At 40.6% G+C, this 19351-nt stretch overlaps 1 protein-coding gene across 3 annotated transcripts in view; it reads left to right on the forward strand.

The window, feature by feature from the left end:
• Positions 1 to 19351, forward strand: part of GRB10 (growth factor receptor bound protein 10) — a 145760-nt gene that overhangs the window by 23515 nt on the left and 102894 nt on the right. For 2 of the 3 annotated variants that reach the window (XM_030496536.1, XM_030496555.1), the window contains exon 2: positions 15650 to 15747. In XM_030496536.1, the coding sequence (XP_030352396.1) occupies positions 15697 to 15747 (51 nt within the window). In that variant the 5' untranslated portion in view covers positions 15650 to 15696. Of the gene's footprint in view, positions 1 to 15052; positions 15748 to 19351 lie in introns of those variants that run through there. The other variant, XM_030496544.1, reaches the window with a different exon arrangement.

Genomic DNA, 19351 nt, shown 5'->3' on the forward strand with positions numbered 1-19351 from the left:
AATTAAGAGCTTGGCAGGTTGATATTTTCCTTTAGAAATCTTGGCTGAATTCTTTATGTTCTAGCAACTTAGCACAGTCTTTCAGTGCTCTTAAAATGTCATCTGTCAGCAGTTGTTTAGTATATATGGTGCCTGGTGAACTTTTGCAAGTTGCCTAACTGATATATTTTTAATTTATTTATTTTAATGAACAAATATAACATCTCTTAACGAACTAACCCATAACCAGTCCTCACCTTTTCTTAAGAAAAGAAACCTTGGAAAGATTTGCAGCTCAGGTGAGTTTTGAGGTGGGGGGAGAAGACTTGATGTCTTGTACTTTGCAGTAGAACTGGTAGCAGATGCCATTCTAGCCTGGTCTCTGGGTTCAGCCTTATGTCCAAGTTCACTCTGGGCATTTGTTTGACGGTAATCATAAACATGAAACTGATATTTGCTATCCTGACTTCTGGGGCTTTTGCCTTAGGTTATAGGGAGTGCCTGTTGCAGCATCAGTACGTCCTGTGTTTCATTTCTGAACTTCAGTGTCCCTCCTCCGTGTTGCCTGTTCTCAAGTTACTGGGACACCAAGTTAATATCTTCAAGTACACTTGGCAGAACAAAGTCAGAGGAATGTACTTCTTGGTTAGAAAACTTACTCTCCAAATTCTATAGCAAAAAGATGAATGCAAAATTTCCATGCCTGAGCAAGAAGTCTCAGGCAAGACTCCCACTAGCAAAGGAAAAGACCTGGGAAGCTCTCATGTATCTTCTGCAATGTTAATGAAATGCTGCTTTCTTGACCGGTCTGAGAACTTGTTTATGAAACCTAATATTGCTCTGTGAAACTGAACACTTTGCTGCTTAATACTACAGCCTGACCGATGCTCAATGAGGTGGACAGGGTGCTTTGTGTATCAGCTGTTTCAGGCGTCGTGAAGTCTAAATACAGCGCTTCCTTAGCTGGCACTTGGAAGCTTCACCCGCTCCTATGGAGGAGAAAGAAATCTCAGTGTCACAGCACAACTCTGTAGCAGATGCATCCTCCAAAAAAATAAATAAAACAGCTGAGTCATTAGTTGGTTCTTTTTCTTCCATGCTGCCATCCAGTCCCAATACCCTTGTATTTCACACAGGAGGGAGAAGGCAGACAATACTGTCTTTTATTATTCATACCCCGCAGGACACTATCTTCACAAAATACGGGTGGCGTCTGTCTGTCTCCACTTCATGGGAAAGATTAACAACAATTAAGGTCAACAATTAAGGTTGTGAAAACCTTTGAATAACTGCAACATCTGCTCTCATACTAGAATAAATAAAATAAAGCTGGAGCTTTAATTGCCAACAGAGTACTTGCTCATATCTGTTTTGTAATTGCGGGCTTGTGAAATGCATGCTGTTAACTGGTCCCTTGCCGGCCAATGCGAATGACCAGCAGTCAGAGTGAGTAGTGGTTTGGCCAGGAGCTACGTGCTGAAACTGAGGTTATGGGACGAGAAGTGGGAACCCTGTACAGAACTTGGGGAGCTGTGAGCCTTGCCATGGCAGTGGTAGTCTGGTGTCTCTGGAGGCAGCCATGGGATGTCTTGCTCCTCACCTCAGGCAGGGCAATTGACCCCCTGAACTTCCCAGTCCATTTCAATGTCAAATAAAACCAGTTTTCCTCAACTGCAGTTGACTCTAACTGGTTTTACTCCTGCTCTGAGACAGAATAGGGTTGTTGAGGGATAATTTACTGTGTGTCAACTGACTTGTTTTTTTCTATAAGCTCCTTAAACTTGATGGCAAGGCAGCACCTGAGTGTGTTCTGAGATGGACATTTCTAGAAGTAGGCATTGAGGCGGCACTGGAAGTAACTGACCTATAATGCATGTGGGCCTTTTGCTAATATATCAGGAAAAATTGACAAAGGGAATGTCCTGACCTTCACTTTAGGAGCATGCATTCAGATAAAGTCATTTTGGTATAAAGGAATGCTCTCCTTGGAATAGAATAGACTATTTTAGTTAGAAGGGACCTGTAGTCATCTAGTCCAGCTGCCTGACCACTTCAGTTCCAAATGCCTCTTAAAAACTGACAGGCTTGGGGTATCCACCACCTCCCTAGGAAACCTGTTTCAGTGTTTGACCACTCTCTTGGTAAAGGAAATGGTTCAGAATATCTAGTCTGAACCTCCCCTGATGCAGCTTTGAACCATTCCCACACATCCTGTCACTGGATACCAGGGAGGTTTCCAGTAAATAGGAATCTCATATTTACTTAATTTTGTCTGACTATACAGGATGATTTCTTAACTTTGATCATTTGCTCTGCAGACATGTTGTACTTTCCTTCCCGAGAATGAAAACTACAGTGCTGGGAGCTGGAGCCTAGTCCTTCTTGGCACACGTGGCCTCTACAGAGGGAGCGGTTTGTGTTCTGACTTGGTGCAGAAGTAGTGTCATGCTGCTCTTTCCAGGCCTTGCTTTTTTTTGTGTTTAAAAACATATCTCATGAGGCATTAAACCTTAAAAGGCTTAATCTGCTAGACAGAGATCTGTATCAAAAGAATGTTAAGGATCTATCATCAAAGTCTAGTAGAAAACAGATATACCTTTCAATCTCTAAGACCACAGGAGAAATTCATGTGTGTTGTTCCTTGGTTTGCTCTGTATTTCTCCTTTCCCATCTATTGTAGTGATTTTCTTCTACCCTGCATTTCTTTAATCTAGATGCAATATCTTTTGTGGCCAGTGCTGCTATTTGCTGCCATGGAAAAAATAATATCCATGTTATTCCTGCTATTTGCTTCACCATTCTGAGTAGTCCCAGTGTGGCTGACCAGAGTGCTGTATTGGGCAATGTGTTGTTGCACTTCAGCAGGAGCAATATATGAGGGTATGCCTGTAGTTTAGGATTCAACAGTGGGAAGATTTACAACTGGGAGCTTCTCTGGGAAGCTCATGGATATCTTCCCCTCCCATGGAGAGAAGATCGCTTTTTGCCTATGGAGCAGCCTTCTCAGACCTGGCTCTTGAGAGGCATCCAGCTTCAATGAACTTCCACTGCTGTCTTGTGTTTTGGAGGGAAGCTTTTTGGTTTTGTATAATGAAGAGGTTCTCAGTTAAGAGACAGTCCTCATGAAAATTGTGCTGCTTATTTTAGGCTATTGACTTATATGAGTTACTGGACTAGAAAAAATGTGTAGGCAAAGATGTTGCAGAAAACAAATTTGATAATTTCCAAGCCATAGTATAATTTACTTAAGACAAACAATGCCATAAAGAAGAGAGAGTATCAGAATTTAGTGGCAGATTTTGTGGTACTGCTGCCCATTTGAAGGAGGGGGGGAATATTACAATCTAGGGATTGCTGAGATCTATAAGCTTTGGAGCCTTAGGTGAAGGAAGTATTTGCCCTTTCCCAGTAACAGAAAGTAGCATGAAAGCCTCATAAGTATTTGTGTAAAGCAGGCAATTCTGTGAAGCTATCTCTTCATGCAGAGCTGGGTTTTAATAAAACAGTACTGCTAATTAGTGAGGCTGAAATGAAAATCGAGACTTTTCTGATGCATCTGTCAGATTGATTGTATTAATAATGAGTGGATGCTTTTATAGATCAAAATACAAAGGAACAGAAAAGAAACTCTTTGAATTTTTATTTCATCAATTAACAGTAGCAATTGGAAATTTCAAATTTCTTAAGCTCTCTTGCAAAAGCCTTTCTGAATATATCTGCTGGTTTTCTTTTGATAAATCTTTTGTTTTATTACACTGCAGTGTATTTGGGGGGAGGAGGGGGAGAGAATTTTTTGGAAGAGCAAAGTATGAACAAACTCTGCCTCAAACAGTAAAGGAAATTCAGGGAAGAGAACCGACCTCGGTATTTATTTTTACTTTTTGTGAGGTGGAGCATTCCCAACGCTGAATTCTGCCATGTTGGCTGAAGGAGCTCTCTTTTGCATTCTGTACTGCTGCTAAAGAAGCTCTTCATCTGCTTATTGAGTTTACACACGCATATGTACATCCGTATGTATAATATATGTATATGTACACACACACACTCAGAGTGAAATTAAACCCCAAGAGTTGCTGGGAGAAGCTGAAGCTTTGTCAGGATCAACTTCTGCAGTACAGAGACTAAAAATCTGGGGATGCTGTGGGACTGGTGTGGTATGATTGTCAGTCTTGTCCAGAGGTGCTGAGAGTTTGAAGTTAGTGTTGTACATCAAGGAGGGTTCCTCTGGCTGGTTTTGTGCCTCTGGTTCATAGATACCTACATCTGAGCCAGTTTTTCTCAGTTCCCTTTGTAGTCAGAATGGAGAGAACCCAGGTGGTCCAGTGGTGTGCTTCACAGCATGGTGTAAGTTGGAAAGGGCCTCTTCAGATTATCTAGTCCAAATCCCAGCTTTTTCTGACCTCTTCTAGGTATTTGCCATGGACTCATAGACCGGTTCGGGTTGGAAAGGACCTTAAGATCGTACAGTTCTAATCCCCCTGCCATGGGCAGGGACACCTCACACTAGACCATGTTGCCCAAGGCTCTGTCCAACCTGGCCTTGAACACTGCCAGGGATGGAGCATCCACAACCTCCCTGGGCAATCCATTCCAGTGCTTCACCATCCTCACAGTAAAGAACAACTTCCTTATATCTAACCTAAACTTCCCCTGTTTAAGTTTGAACCCATTACCCCTTATCCTATCACTACAGTCCCTAATGAAGAGTCCCTCTCCAATATCCTTGTAGATCCCCTTTGAAGGGGAAGGCTGCTATGAGGTCTCCGTGCAGCTTCTCTAGGCTGAACAGCCCCAACTTTCTCAGCCTGTCTTCATATGGGAGGTGCTCCAGCCCCCTTATCATCCTCGTGGCCCACCTCTGGACTTGCTCCAACAGCTCCATGTCCTCCTTGTGTTGAAGACACCAGAACTGTACACAGTACTCCAAGTGGGGTCTCACGAGAGCAGAGTAGAGGGGCAGGATCACCTCCTTTGACCTGCTGGTCACGCTTCTTTTGATGCAGCCCAGGATACGGTTGGCTTTCTGGGCTGCAAGCGCACACTGCCGGCTCATGTTAAGCTTCTCGTCAACCAACACCCCCAAGTCCTTTTCTGCAGGGCTGCTCTGAATCTCTTCTCTGCCCAACCTGTAGCTGTGCCTGGGATTGCCCTGACCCAGGTGTAGGACCTTGCACTTGGCTTGGTTAAACTTCATAAGGTTGGCATCGGCCCACCTCACAAGCATGTCAAGGTCCCTCTGGATGGCATCCCTTCCCTCCAGCGTATCAACCGAACCACACAGCTTGGTGTCATCAGCAAACTTGCTGAGGGCACACTCAATCCATGTCAATGACAAAGATGTTGAACAGGATCAGTCCTAACTGCATGTAAGAGATGCTTGTTTCTGTTCACTGACTGATGGGATGGAGCAGGGGTGTATGCTTCCTTGTACACATACCACCACATAGGGTATATGACTTTTTTCATATCCTGTAGCAGAGTTGTGGTCAGCTCCGTACATACCCTGGATGTCAGTTTGGTTTTGTGGGCAGTGTACTGCAGGCCTGTAAAATGATGTTGTGTATGGGGATACTTGTGCTGTCTTCTCCTTCCTACTGCTGCTAGCACCAGTCGGACAACCTTGAGGGTGGGAGAATGCAGACAGGACCTATGTGTGGGTTCTAGGCTTGGAGTACAGGTGTTTGTGGGTTAAAATACATCAGTATGTAGGGAAGGCACTTTGGCTACACCTGGAGCCTACACCCTTTGGGAACAAACGTTCCCCTTCAGCAGCTCTGTAGTCTGAAGGTTAACTAGGATGTTTCTCATTTAACGCATATCTAGTTAATCTTCAGTGCTGGTGATGTTCACTGTTTCATGCCTCTGTTAAATAGTCTTATAAGGCCTGAAACAACAGATTTCCTTTATGGCACCCTGAAAGAACAGGGAAGTAGCTCTTAATGTAGGTGGCTTGGCAAAATATTCTAGTCAAGTATTTGGCCTGCTACCCAGCCTTCGATATGTAATCTTTGGGTGCTGCCAAAATACCATTCTAATTAAGTTGACATAGTCTATGAAGCCTGGGTGGTATTACTTCGGTTTTCTTTCCTCTGCTTTCCAGTGCTGCGTTTTGAAAGGGTTGATGGAAGCTGTGACAATTGCAACCTCACCAGAGTCTTCATTAAGCTAGGATTTCAGTCACCTTGTGACCTTCAGGATCAAAGGAAGGAATATTCCCTTTCTTCCTCTCTCTGCAGGTGCAAGTTAATAGCAATAAATAAATGTACACTAATGCACATGGAACATGTGATCAGTTGGCCAGACCTCAGCTTTCCGTTGAACATTAACACATTAACCCTTCTACAAAATATTAACCTATTCTGTAAGTTTATTTTCTGTTGTGTTTACACTTAGTTGGAAAAGCTATGTCCTGTTTGTCCCAGGGTGGTGTATTTGCAAGTAGGTCAACATACTTGCCTTTGAGATGTCAGCTTAAAACTGTTTTTCAAGGGCTGAAAAGCATAAAGGGGTAAGAAAGACTTTTTTTTTTTAATTTCCCAGCCTGTATGCAAGAATAGAGCACCAGTAACATTCTAGTTGCATCCTGAAAGTCAGGCGCTGCTGCAGCACTGCCTGCCTGCTGCCAGCTGTAAGCTACCCATGGATTTGGAGCTTGTGTGTTGCATAATACCAGCAAATGCATCTGAGATTACAAAATGATCTCTTCTCTAGGAAGAGATTGTTGTGATTTGTTAGTAAGGCAGTGTTAAAATACACAGGAGGTATCTATGGCATCAGTATCTTAAAATTGCAAGTAGTTTTTTTTGTGTATAATTAAGTGCGCTCTGATACTGCTGGTGCTTTGTTGCACAGGACTGAATGTGAGTGCAGCCTCCAAATTGCGTACTCCAAGGCTGGACCAGCACAGTCTTTATGTTCCAGTCGATCAAGGGTCTATGTATTGCTTTAGGTTTCTTTGGAATTTCCTTTGCACTTCTTACACCTCTTTACTATATCCCTCTTGAATACACAAGACTTTCTCTCAAGAGCAACACAGTATTGGAGTTGCCTCCTTGCAGTCTTTGCAACTAGAAGCAGAGTTGGCCATCATCTGCTTGTTGGGGTTGATGTAGTCCAAAGCTTGCTTATATGGTTGAGTTACTCATGGCTTTAATGAGTTATCACTTACAAGCTATACTACGGTAACTCCTACCCTGCTGTGCATGAGAGATAAAATGGGTTTGCTTTGTTTATTTTTACTACTTACTGCTATTACTTACTCCTTTGCTATGTTTCAGCTGATACTGTGTCTTTATGTTAATTTTTTTAAAAGTTGAATTCCTTAGAATAAGCCATATTTGGGAATATGGCACTGTAAAATTCTTTGGAGGGTGCCCTAACATATTGTTGCCATTGGGGAATGTGTCTCTGCTCACAGCAGGTAATTTTTTTCAGAGGCTAAGCAGAAAGGCTTTCTTTCAAGTGTTCTAACCATGTGAACAAGAGGTATATTGAGAATAACCTGTGCACTTAAGTGTACCTCTTGTGGTATTTCAAAAAGATACCATCTTAGTGAGTAGCCTGCTGTTTGAATTGAAATGTCTAAACTTGCCTTCCAGCTTCAACCATTTATATGGTATTCGACAATGTAAATAAACTAGTGCTTATGCACAAACATAAATTACAGATAACTGTAAAAGTCTCTGTCGATTGATTTGCTTTAAGAACTTGAACCTTGCTGTCTAAATAAAAGCATTTGATAATTCTAGTTAATAACTCTCCACTGTACTAAGAGAACAGCAAGTGACACATGTACACTTACTGTGTTAACTATTGGTATTAAACCCTGTAAACCATCAAAATGAAAAACCTGTCCAACATTCATGTTCCACAATGATTAATTTATTTTTTTAGATCCAGGAAAAGTATTTTAACCCACCTGAAAACTTTGAAGGGCAGGAGAGACCTAAGGAGCAGTGTGGATGGTATTGATAGATACCTGCCGATAGCTTTCTGTGCACGAGTGTGGATGTCAGTTTTGAGGTCAGTCGTATGGATGGTGCTCTGTAGCCAGTACTGTGTTACAAAAACTAGTACATTCAGTGAGAAGCTTTACTGAGACTCGCCGCCTAAATCTTACCAAGAAGGAAACTTCCTTGTAAAAAGCATGCAAACAAAAGTAGGCTGTGAATAACTGTAATGATTGAGGAATGGATCATTTGGATGAAACAGACCTAAAATGCTTAAAAAACTGATCAGTGGGTCATGTGATAAAAATTGCCTTGTGTTCTCTTGGGTTTTTTTCTATATATATCTTTGTCTTCTGCATCAGTCGGAAAGGGAGGAAGGGCTTCTGCATGCTCCAGAAGATTCTCCTCCAAAATGAAGGAGTGTTGTAGATGAAGCTGTCGTTTCCACCAGCATCTGTAACGATTTGACTTCCTTCAATAAAAATGCATTGTACAGAGGGTGAGGAACTTTCTCTATTCATTTAGGAGTTGGGTAGGAGAACATCTTGTGTGTAGTTTAACCTCTGATTTGGGGGTCTCTAGCCACTGCACCCCTGTGCAGGGGGAGGGACAGTTCAGACCAGTAGCAGATTGGAAGCATAAAGGCTTATTAGTGTGTTGGATGCAAAAAGCAATCTTCTGGTATGTACGTAAGAAAGGCAGATTTTACTTGAGTAGGTACCACAAGGGAAAAGTGCCTTCTAGAAAATGCAACTTTATATTTTGTTTGGAGACTTACCCAAATGTTTAACTTCTGTGAGATGCCTGGAAAGCAGTAATTCTCACGGACATGCAGTAGGAAAGGTTTGCCAGCTCCTAATGGCAGTAAACAAAGAAAATGAAAGTTCACAGGTTGCCTGGGCCGATGTAATACTGTGCTGCTGCTGGAAAGGGGTGATCCTGTTCCTTTCCCCTCTTGCTCATGCTCTCCTGCCATTCACATTGTGCCAGCTGAGCTGCTTGTCAGATGTAAGTTTATTGCACTTGCTTCCTTAGCAGAAAACTAACCCAGCAAAACAGACAAGTTAATTAACAGAAGCTGAACTCATTAAGGACCATACATGGCACAAAAGGGGGAGAAGGAGGGAATGCCATGAAGTTGCTGGGAGGAAGTGGAGGAAGAAAGCAGAGCAAGGGCTGATGAAGAGAGTGGGATGTCTGTCCTGTTCTTGGCAGTAACAAGCTATTAAATCATCTTAACTGTTGTATAACTTCACTCTAAGTCTTCAGGTTAGATAATAAAAGCCTAAAATAACAGAAGGAAATAATTATTTAGACTGCTTCCCAAACTGGTTACAAAACTTTGGATTCTGTGTTATGAGAAATGAGACTAGATGGGGGGGGGGGGGGGGGAGGGGGGGCGGGGAGCAAGAAAATGACAACACAGAGGATAGAAGCAGTATTTTTTTGTTTGTCTGGAAGTTAATGTAGTGAGGAAGGGTATATACAGAATTAGAGGCTATTAATCATGGCATTTTCAGCTGAAGTTGTCCTTGGGCTGCCTCACTGCATCCTTTGGCCCAGTCAAGCAATCTATGGACCTGGCCTACTTCTGCATGTGGCTTTCTGATGGGATTGTCTACTGTATACTGCATAGTTCTTTATTTTAGTTTGTCTAATTAACATTTCATTTAGACTCGGGTACATTCCGTTCAGTTGTCAAAGCTCCTGCTTCAAAGCTATGGATTTAGCTATTAAGAGGCAGAAGAGGATTTCCAGTGATCGGGGGCGATAGTGAAACTGCAGAGTTTGAAAAATATTTCCAAAATTCATTGTAGCTTTTTTTCCCTTTTTTTTTTTTTAAACTGGAATACTTCCTTCAGGGACAAGGGGAAAAATCCTTACTTAAGTGGGCTAGGTGCAAAGTAACTATTTTTCTTCCAGGACTGTGTCTTTGCTGTTAGTGAAGCTACTCTGTCAGGAGCTGAACATGAATTCACAGGCTATGAGTCTTGAGAAGCCTTTTCAGAATTTTAGGCAGCTTCAGGAAACCAAAAAATGCTGAACTGCATATATTTTATTTAATTTTATTTGGCAAGACTTGAAGTGGGATGGCATCAGCTCTTCTGTGCTTCTTCTGAAGTATATCTGTTTTGGCTTTCAAAAGCCTCAATTGCTGTTGCCAAGATTCTTCATTTTCTGGCAAAATTACAATGGCAAATGGCTTCCTTTACAAGGTGTAATATTTAGACTAACAGCTTTGCAATTAAGAATGGCAAAGAGAATTATATTCCCTTTTTTTATAAGACCAGATTTTTTAGTAAGGAATCGTGGGAGTGTTTGGACGTAACTGAAGTGCTTTTGATTGATTTATATTTTGAACAGTGCTTTTCATTTTAGTGTGCAACACTCACTTGAAATTTTAACTAGAACAATGCTTTGTTTTCAAAGATGTTCAAAGTATTGCTCTAGTTAATCAGTTTCTCTATATCATAGACTTGCAAATTTTTTGGGGGGTATGTATGTGTAACAAAGTGTATGTGCACATACCACCTCATGCAGGGGAAGAGGGAAGAAATTGGGAAATGTAAAAGTATTCTTAAATGTTACCTGTTGCTCAGTAGGCCATCAGGATGTCAATGATCATTGAGTCTTTTGTGGTTGGAGAGTGATGGTGTTCTGGAGTGTTTGGGGAGGTGTTTTGGAGGCAAAATAACTTGTTTGAAGGGAGGCTGCCCAACTACTAGTTTTCATCATGGGAAAACTGGAGACTTCGGATGTGGGGAGGGATGTTCAGAGCTGGGGAAAGAAGCAAGCACGTGGAGTAAGTAAAATGGGGAAATGGACAGTAAAAGGTTTGAGAGAATGAATCCGGTTTCTATTCAAATCTGTTCTCTGAGCTGAACAGAGCAATGATGTGTTGTTCCTTGCACAGGAAGCTGCCAGTATTGTCTTGAAGTCAGTCTCTTGGTTGTATTGTTTGGCAGTCTGCACTAATGAACATTTGATTCCTGCTGACCAAATGATCACCGTGGGAGTGGAGGGCATCCTCAGTCTTGTAAACTGACACAGGCTCTACCTGAAACCACCACCAAAAGAGGGGAAATCACTTCAGAAATCCTTCTCCGTACTTATTGCTAAAGGTACGATGGAGTCTGGTGGCAAACACGTGCTGCAAAGGGTGCTTTAGGATCTTGGTACAGCCAGCTAGGCTCCTTGGTTCAGCCAGCTAGGGTATCTGGTAGCATTCTATTTCCAGCACACGTGGCCAGGCTTTCTTCTTGCAAGAAGTTGTGTGGATCTTGTCCTTGCATGGAAAAGAACATCTGGATCCTGTGATTTAGATGCAGCTGGGTATACTGTTAGCTGTCAGGTCTTTCAGCTGCAGAAAATTCACTGGCATGCCTTCTGCTGCTCACATCCAAATCTTATTTCCATTGTAACTATGGCAATAGGAGCAGACTATCAAGAAAGTATAAGTCTATGTGTCCTCATGCCCTCGTGTTGGTGTAGAGGATTGACAGATGCATCCATTTACCTTATCGTGAAGCCATGCTTCAGTGATATATCTGAATCACATATATATATATGTGTATATAGGTCTGCAGAAAAAACCAAAACACTTTCCTAGATGCTAAGAGGTAGTGGGGAACGTGGAGCCAGGTGGGTGGACAGTTAAGATCTTGCAGATGTTTCTTTGTGTGGACCGACAAGACAGGTGGTTTTGTTTTTTTTCCCTGGCTCTTCATGATGTTAAATTATAAGTTCAGTAGAGTTGACCCAGACATTCCTAAAGGTGACTTAGGGGAGACTATTGTATGAACTCAGTTGTTTTAAGACTTTGTTCTAGTTTCTTATAAAAACAGGTCTGCTAAGCCTCATGCTATAAAGTGGGGAGAAGGAAAGTGGTGACAGCGACTGTCTGAGTAAAAGATAAAAGAGAGGGAAAGATTTTTAACCTGTGCATTAAACCTGAGATCTCGGAGAAAGGTCTTCAGGTAGGTCAAAGTTTAAGACTGTACTGAAGCTTTTTACCACCTTGCTCTTCCACGGTTGTTCAGTTACAGAAAGTAGAACATTACAGAAGAAAAATAATGAAATATCTAGGACTTGAAAGGGAATGGTATTAAAAAAGTTGGTAAGCTACCTTTCATAAAAGAGCATAACTCCAGTTTTTAGAAGCTCTGGAGCTTGTCTTGCAGCTCTGCCAGGTTATATTATTTTCTGGGTGTTTTTTTTCCCTCCCTCCTCCTGTTCCTAACTAATTTGCAAGTGATTGCGTTTTAAAAATTATTTTTCTCTTGAATTTAAAGACTTTGACAGATGGCACATGTAGAACCTGGAAAACTTCCTGAATTGGCAGAGTGACCATACCCCTGCCATCTTCCTACCGCAGTATCTGTAGGTGCGTAGGCTGTGTGTGCTTCCAGAGTGCTGGGTGAGATACTGTTTCCTCTGCTGGGAATATGCAGAGAGCAAGTGATAAATCAAAAAAGCATACCTGGTGACAGGCTTAATTGGCTGTTAATAGATAACTTAATCTACTGGTTAGGTGGGTAATTTGCTTGTGACTAAAAACAACTCATTCAGAGCAGTGGTAATGTCTAGGGTGCGTACCTGCAACGTTTTCCACGGCGGTATGAATATCAGTCTTTGTTTAGATGATGTGAGCTGGTTTAACACTTAAGAGGCTGAGACATCAAAGCCATCCCTCACAATAGACCATTCTTTAGGAATGAGAATATCATACCAAAAGCAAATGTGATGAACTATGAAACTTGGTTTATTGTGACTGTCCTTTCAGGACTGTCCAGGGAAGACCTCTTAAGCCAATAAAAGCACATGAAGTCACTTGGTTTTGAATGTGCACAGGCTGTCTGGCTCAATGCTGCACAACAGTTGTTCTTGCCGCTGAATGTCCTGACTTTTGTAACAGTGATCAACTACATAGCTTGTTTTATGTTTGCAATCCTTTGCAGTTGCCCTTCCCCATCTAAGGTGTTTTAGGAAAACGCAGTAACTTGGCACTTAAATGTCTCTTTGATTTGTGCTGTTTAACTTGCACATGGAAAGAACGTGCAAATTTGTATATGATTATGGACTCTGAAGATAACTGGCATGCTAAAAATCATGTTTAAAGACAATAGCAAAGAAAAAGTTGGTTTACTCTTTCTTTTTAAATCTTAATTTTTATCTGCTGAATGCATGAATTGGTATAGAGTTCTGTCCCTGTAAAATTTATTACTCGTTGATGTGGTACAACAGAACCTTAGATCTTAAAGGTGAGCAAAGGCTTTTCGTATTCTTAGGGTAGGACTACTTTGATAAACTGCTTTCAGACAGACAAAAGAGATGTGAGCTTAAATCAGTGTTAATGTGTGACTGACCAGGAATGATATCATCTAGAGATTATTGCTTTCCTCTGTTTCTGCGGTGTTAACAAATGAATACTCAAGAATGTAGCAGTGAAGCAAATGGGTCTTGATAAATTATGCAGTCCTGACTCCAACTATTGTTCGAGATAATTTATGATCTTCCATTGGCGTAATGGGGCTGTGGCATAAACTGCAGCACGCCCTGGAGTAGACAAATTGGTCTGGTATTGTTTGGGAACATATTTAATCTGTCTTGCTAGAAGTGAATCGGTGCCTTTTGCTTGAAACATCAAGAGACCGACCAGTATTGTGATATTCAGTCCTAAATAACCTACAGTTAAATTTACAGCAGCACCTTCTCTTGTTCTCTAAATACTGAAAGCATAATAAACATAAAACTGTTGCAGTGTAAGGCTGAATTCTTTTCCCTTATACCTTTACCTAAACTTTCTTTTCTTGGTGGGTTTACAGGCTAATAATACAGTTCTCTTTGTTCATTGATGCATTGTACCAACTTCAGAGCATCTATTCCAGTGGCTTGCCTAATTTCACTGTAGATGTACTTATAGAAAACTCTACTCCCCAAAGTGAAATTCTTTTTTTTTCCCTTTTTCTTTTTGTATGAATCATCTAAGATAAGAGGTTTCAATAAATCTGTGCATAATTCTCCCAGAACAAGCTAACTGAATGAGGCAAATCTTGCTCTGAAAATGAAATATTCACATCTGTCTTAAAAGCCTAATGCAAACTTTTAGATATGGAGTATGAGTTAGATGGCTGTAGACCACTGTTCGTATGTTTTAAAGACTAGCAACAACACCAGTTGGGTATAATGCCTACAGAGTTAAGTGTTTGAGGTGGTCTTCCCCCCCCCCACAGCATAAATCCTTTAAGACTTGGTTTTAAACTTAAATGCTGTAGAAGAAAGTATCTAGAATCAACAACTTGATTTATTCAGATTGGGTCAAATAGCTTTTCAAACTTGATGTTGCCAAACCAGTTTCCTCCCAAGGTAATTGGCTATATGACTTGATCCCAGAAAGTTGCTACCTCAGGAAAACAGCAGAGGCCCAGTAACTTCTTCCTGGAAAGAAGTTCCCAAGAGTCTGCCTGCTTTTCTGATAGAAGAGGTGGCTACCATACGTCAGATGAACTTATCCAGGAACTAAGTAAAATAAAGCTTCCTTGAGGAGTGCATGGCCTGTGTGGACCATGGGCTGCAACTCCTCCAGGAGCAGTTTTTCCAAGATGTCTTTTACCCTTGTCCATGACTTAACTGTACTACAAGTCTTGCTGGGAGCTTTAGTTTGGTGACAGTTCATGCCTACTAGAGAGCAGTGGATAGCCTGTTTAAAACTCAACTTCTGTTTTGAGTACATGATTGATAATTAACAGTGAACGAGACAGGAACTCACTTGTGGCAGGAGTGAAAGTTGTGGCTCTGCTTTGCAGTCTGCTCTCTCTCTCCCCCTGCCACCCTTTTTTCATCTGCTTGGAGGTGGCATCACTTGGCTTATACTGCAGGGATGTCTCCATCTGAATGCTACTGGTTGGGAGAAATGCTGGGACCAGAAAATAGTGCTTTATTTATTTATATGCTTTTGTTTAGTTTTGCTTCCTTGTTAGGAAGCAGCAGTTCAGATAATTTTCTTGACATTGGATTAATACTGCATTCTCTTTTGTCACTTTTACTTCTGTAGCCATATGCACCTGCAGTAGATTCTTTTCCAAGCTCTATTTGATCATGGAAGTGATGCTTAAAAGAAACGCTTTTCACCATGTGAAGTTGCTGCTAATAATCACTCAGAAGTGCAAGACTTAAATGCAGATTTGCATGGGACACCCTATTTCATATACTGCATTAGAATAAAGCTGTGAGAGAAAAGGCAGGCAGGAAAGGGTAGAGTTGTGTAATTAGGTGTTGAAGGTTAATGCTGCATGATGATATCTATCTTATGGGTCTTTTCCAACCTAAATGATTCTATGATAAATGGCTGACATATTAGTTAACTCCCAGATTTCAGTGTTTTCTTTCCACACTTGAAAACATAGCCTCAATTGGAGAGAGCCAATCTTCAAATGGTTAGGGTCTAGATGTGAAGAGGGGCTTTCTTTTTCTGTCTGGGTTGTGGAAATAGAGGAGCCATTCAGCATGAGAATAGTTATGTTGGGCTTTTGAATGAAATACCCATTTTAAAGTGTTTTGTAGGATACAGACAGCAAACGTGCAGATCTGCTACTCCAAGTTGATGCAAATCCTCGTCACCTCATCTTGCTCTTCTTGGTCTTTCCCCTCCAACTGTTTTCAATAATAAGTTGATGAAATGTCTTCAGTATGGTTTCTGACAGTTTGTTTGTACTCTGCAGGTCCTGTGAAGCAGTAGATGTAATTTGAAGAAAATTTGAAGGAACAAATGGCTTTAGCTGGCTGCCCAGACTCCTTTTTACATCTTCCTTATCGGATAGTAAGTTATGAAACTGCATGTTCCTGTCAGCTTGTACCATCGTATTGCTGTGTGCCAGTGATTGATTGTGCATTCAAACTTTTCATCAAACTGCTAATAGCTGTCTGGCAATGCTCTGGGTTTTGTGAATGTTTGGGAACAGAGCCTCTGTTACCATCCTGTATTCAAGACCTGCTGCTGAAGAAATTGGGTCACTAATATATGCTGATTTAATATTTGATGTCTGTGCTCAAAATGGCCAGTTCATATTTGGGAGAAGGCACTTGTGTCCAAAACAAAAAGCAGGCTTTAATACCAGTGAAATGCCTTGCACCAAAAAGTATCAATGTTTGCTCAATGCTATATTTGTAGGAACAAAGGCAGAGATTTTTACACTTGGGTAGATCCTATGTTTGTTGAGTCATTATGCTGTATCTAAGCAGCCAATATGGCATATTACAAAGAATATATATATAAAAAAAAAAATCAGCTCAATTCGAAGGTGCTAGGCAAAAATGCACTGTTGAAGTTCTCATATGTTATTTTTTTCCAGGCGGTTTTGGTTGACATAATGCATACTTTGTGTTCTTTGTAGAACTGCAAATTTGTTATTTTGGACATGACCTGTATTTTGCCCTTTTTTTCTCTTGTTTTCATAGTGTGCTCACCACCATAAGGATTCAGTTATGATTTTGGGCCCTGCAGATACACAAATAATTAAAGAGAGTATCATATGACACTGAAATCTTTTTCTCCCAAGAGAAACATTACTAGTAGCGATTGCTAGTGTCATTCTAGTCATTTGAAAGAAAAGCAAAAAAGTAAACAAAACCAACAACAAAATTCCCAACAAACCTCTACAGGATTTATACATTTGTTTCATAACGTCCTGATTTACAGTTTTATTCCCCAACAGGAATTTTCAAATTAGTTAAACAACTAATGGTAGTATATGCCGAGTTGTCAGTTGAATGTACCTGAATGTTTTTCCTGATAACACAAAAAATGTAACAGTTCCTTTGTAACTGCTTTTGCAGCTATAAAAATAAAATGGACTTTGAGAAATCAGGTGTCCTAAAAATCTGTTGCTATACCTGGATCTTATGGTTTTAAAAGAATATGTGAATAGATGTGCCTGGACTTCATAATTTTGATGCTTTGAAATTATATTTCCAATTCATTTAGAGCGTCATCTGAGTCACGATATGAAGCTGAGGGAGAGGAGAGCTATGTAAGAGAAACTTGACATTGTAGGCAGTCATTTTTGAGCTGCAAGTTCTCACTTTCTCGTGAAAATATTGTCTTTAGTGGTTCATAAGCGGTAAGAATGCAAATTTTCCTTAGTGGTACTTCTTGCTCTTACAAACCCTGTTGATAATCTGCTTTAGTCTGGGGCAGTCAACAGACTAAAGTGTCAAAGGAACATGGGTAACTTAATAAAGAGTCACTTTCCCACTGTCTTAATTATTTGTGGTCATAGCTTACTGTGTGTTAACTATCCTAAGTGCTCATAACCAGCTTAAAGACTAGCTTTGGAAGCCCATTCACAACTACTGTGCCTTCTGTCAGAAGTGAAGTTTGCATTAAAGAACCCCTGAACATCTGTTTTTCCACCCCTACTAAATCTGACTTAGAAGCTTTCATCAACTTGTCTTTCAAATTTGGCTGCAGTGCCAGTATTGTGTTGGTAAAGGGCTGAAAGAAGGTTAAACTAAATATGCTCTAGATTAGTGTGTGAAGAAGTATTCTATTTTTTCAGTACATTTTCTGACTTAATATGAATGGAAGGCTAGAGAGAACATTTTTCCAGAGTCCACAAGGTTGGGACCTTAATGCTATAACTTCAGTGTTCAGGATAAAATGATGGGTTCAGTTTGGGATTACATTCAAAGCACACAGAGAGAGAAATGAGAACCTGGATAAGTGCACTACAAGATATCCTTAAGGATGCCTTGTTGCCAATCCCTTTCTACCCTTCCTTTTTCTGTTTCTGGGGAGTCGGGCGAGATACAGATCTCTGACTTTTCTTAGAGGGCTCTGGCTTGCAATGTTTGATTCTTTCAGAAGCTTTCAGGTCTTGTTTAAGAGCTTCTTTTCTCTCTTTTTTGTGTTTTTTTTTTTTTTTTTTTACTTTTTCAGAAGTTAGCACACAAACCAGTCTCACTGAGTGCATTCTCCTAGAAACAATCTCTAGCTTTGTGGAAAAAATCAATACTGCCATTTAGTGGCTTTCAGGAGCCCTTTCCAAATTCTCGAACTCTTCAATAAAAATCCGTCAGTGAGAATTGGCAGTGTTTATCTTCTGTTCCTGGAAATTCAGAACATAGTCCCAGAATTTCTCAGAAAAAAATGGGATGATTTACTGTGTTTCCGTTCTTTTGCAATCTGTAGTCACAACAGTATTTATGCGCAGTGACTTTAAGTCGGGGGGGGGAAGATTTAGTTCTTTAACCCTTTGCATGAATCGTACAAGTCTCAATGATGTAAATAACAAAAGGATATGGGGTATATTTTTCTCAGTTTCTGAAGATAAAATACTGGGCATACGGCAGTGTTCTGTTCATCTATTTTCTGCCTTCTGTTTATTTTCTCATAACCAAGATGCAGGCATGACTTTAGTAATAATTAATAGAGTTTGTTCTGAGAGAGCTGAATTCTTATTAGAGAAGGGACTTGTTCACATCATACTCATCATCTGACTTGGCATAAAATGCACTGCAAGCACTTGGTCACAAAATAGGGAGAAAATGGAAATTGCTTTCTCCTACATGTACAGAGCTGTGGATTTCAGGATTGCTAATAGTCCTCTGGTCCAAGAGGACTATTAGAGAGCAGAATATTGCACATCATACTTGAAGCTTTGTGCCTTCAAGAGTAGGGAAGTAAATATAAGAATTAATCATTTAGAGGCCAGCTACTGTAATAAAAGCCTTCTTTAATGATGTCAGATTTGTGGATGTGAAGATGGGGTGCTGCTGTTAATACAGCAGTCACATTTCTTTGCCTTCAGCTGGAGGAACAGCTAGGCACAGGTTCTTCAGGTTTTAGTATGGCAGCTTTGATCCTCGTTTTCCACTAAATGATACAGTAAGTTAGAAGACACCTTTGGAGGTCTCCTGATCCAAGTCCATGGCATATTGAGATTATATTTATTTTCCAATGGTGCTTTGTCTTGGTGAGTGTGGGTTTTTGGGAGACTTGCATGTTACATTTTAAGGGGTTATTTGCTTTGATTGGGTGGTTAGAGAGGGTTTCTGGTTTAGCAAAGAAAAAAAAAAGCTTATGTCTAATTCAGAGTTATCTTGGTGGGATGCTGTAATCCTCATCCTTATATCCCTATGAAATCCAGATTCTTTCTTTGTGGCTGAGTCTTATCTCTGCTGCATTGGAATTGAACAGTCAGTTCAGTTCACTGTTATACTGCTGTCTGTGTTTGTCTTTTGACAAATGTCTTTTGTCCTAAAAAACACAGCATGGAAAAAAAAAAATCAACTGCAGAATATGTCCAAGTAGACAGAAAACCTGTGTGGGAAGGGCTGTCAAGACCTATGTTTTGGCCCTCGTTGTCTGCCTGACACTGTTTGAAACTCTTTATTCATTTAGCTATTGACAGTTGTTTATCGAG

Source organism: Strigops habroptila, chromosome 1 (assembly GCF_004027225.2).
Source record: "Strigops habroptila isolate Jane chromosome 1, bStrHab1.2.pri, whole genome shotgun sequence".
Classification (NCBI taxonomy): Eukaryota; Metazoa; Chordata; class Aves; order Psittaciformes; family Psittacidae; genus Strigops; species Strigops habroptila.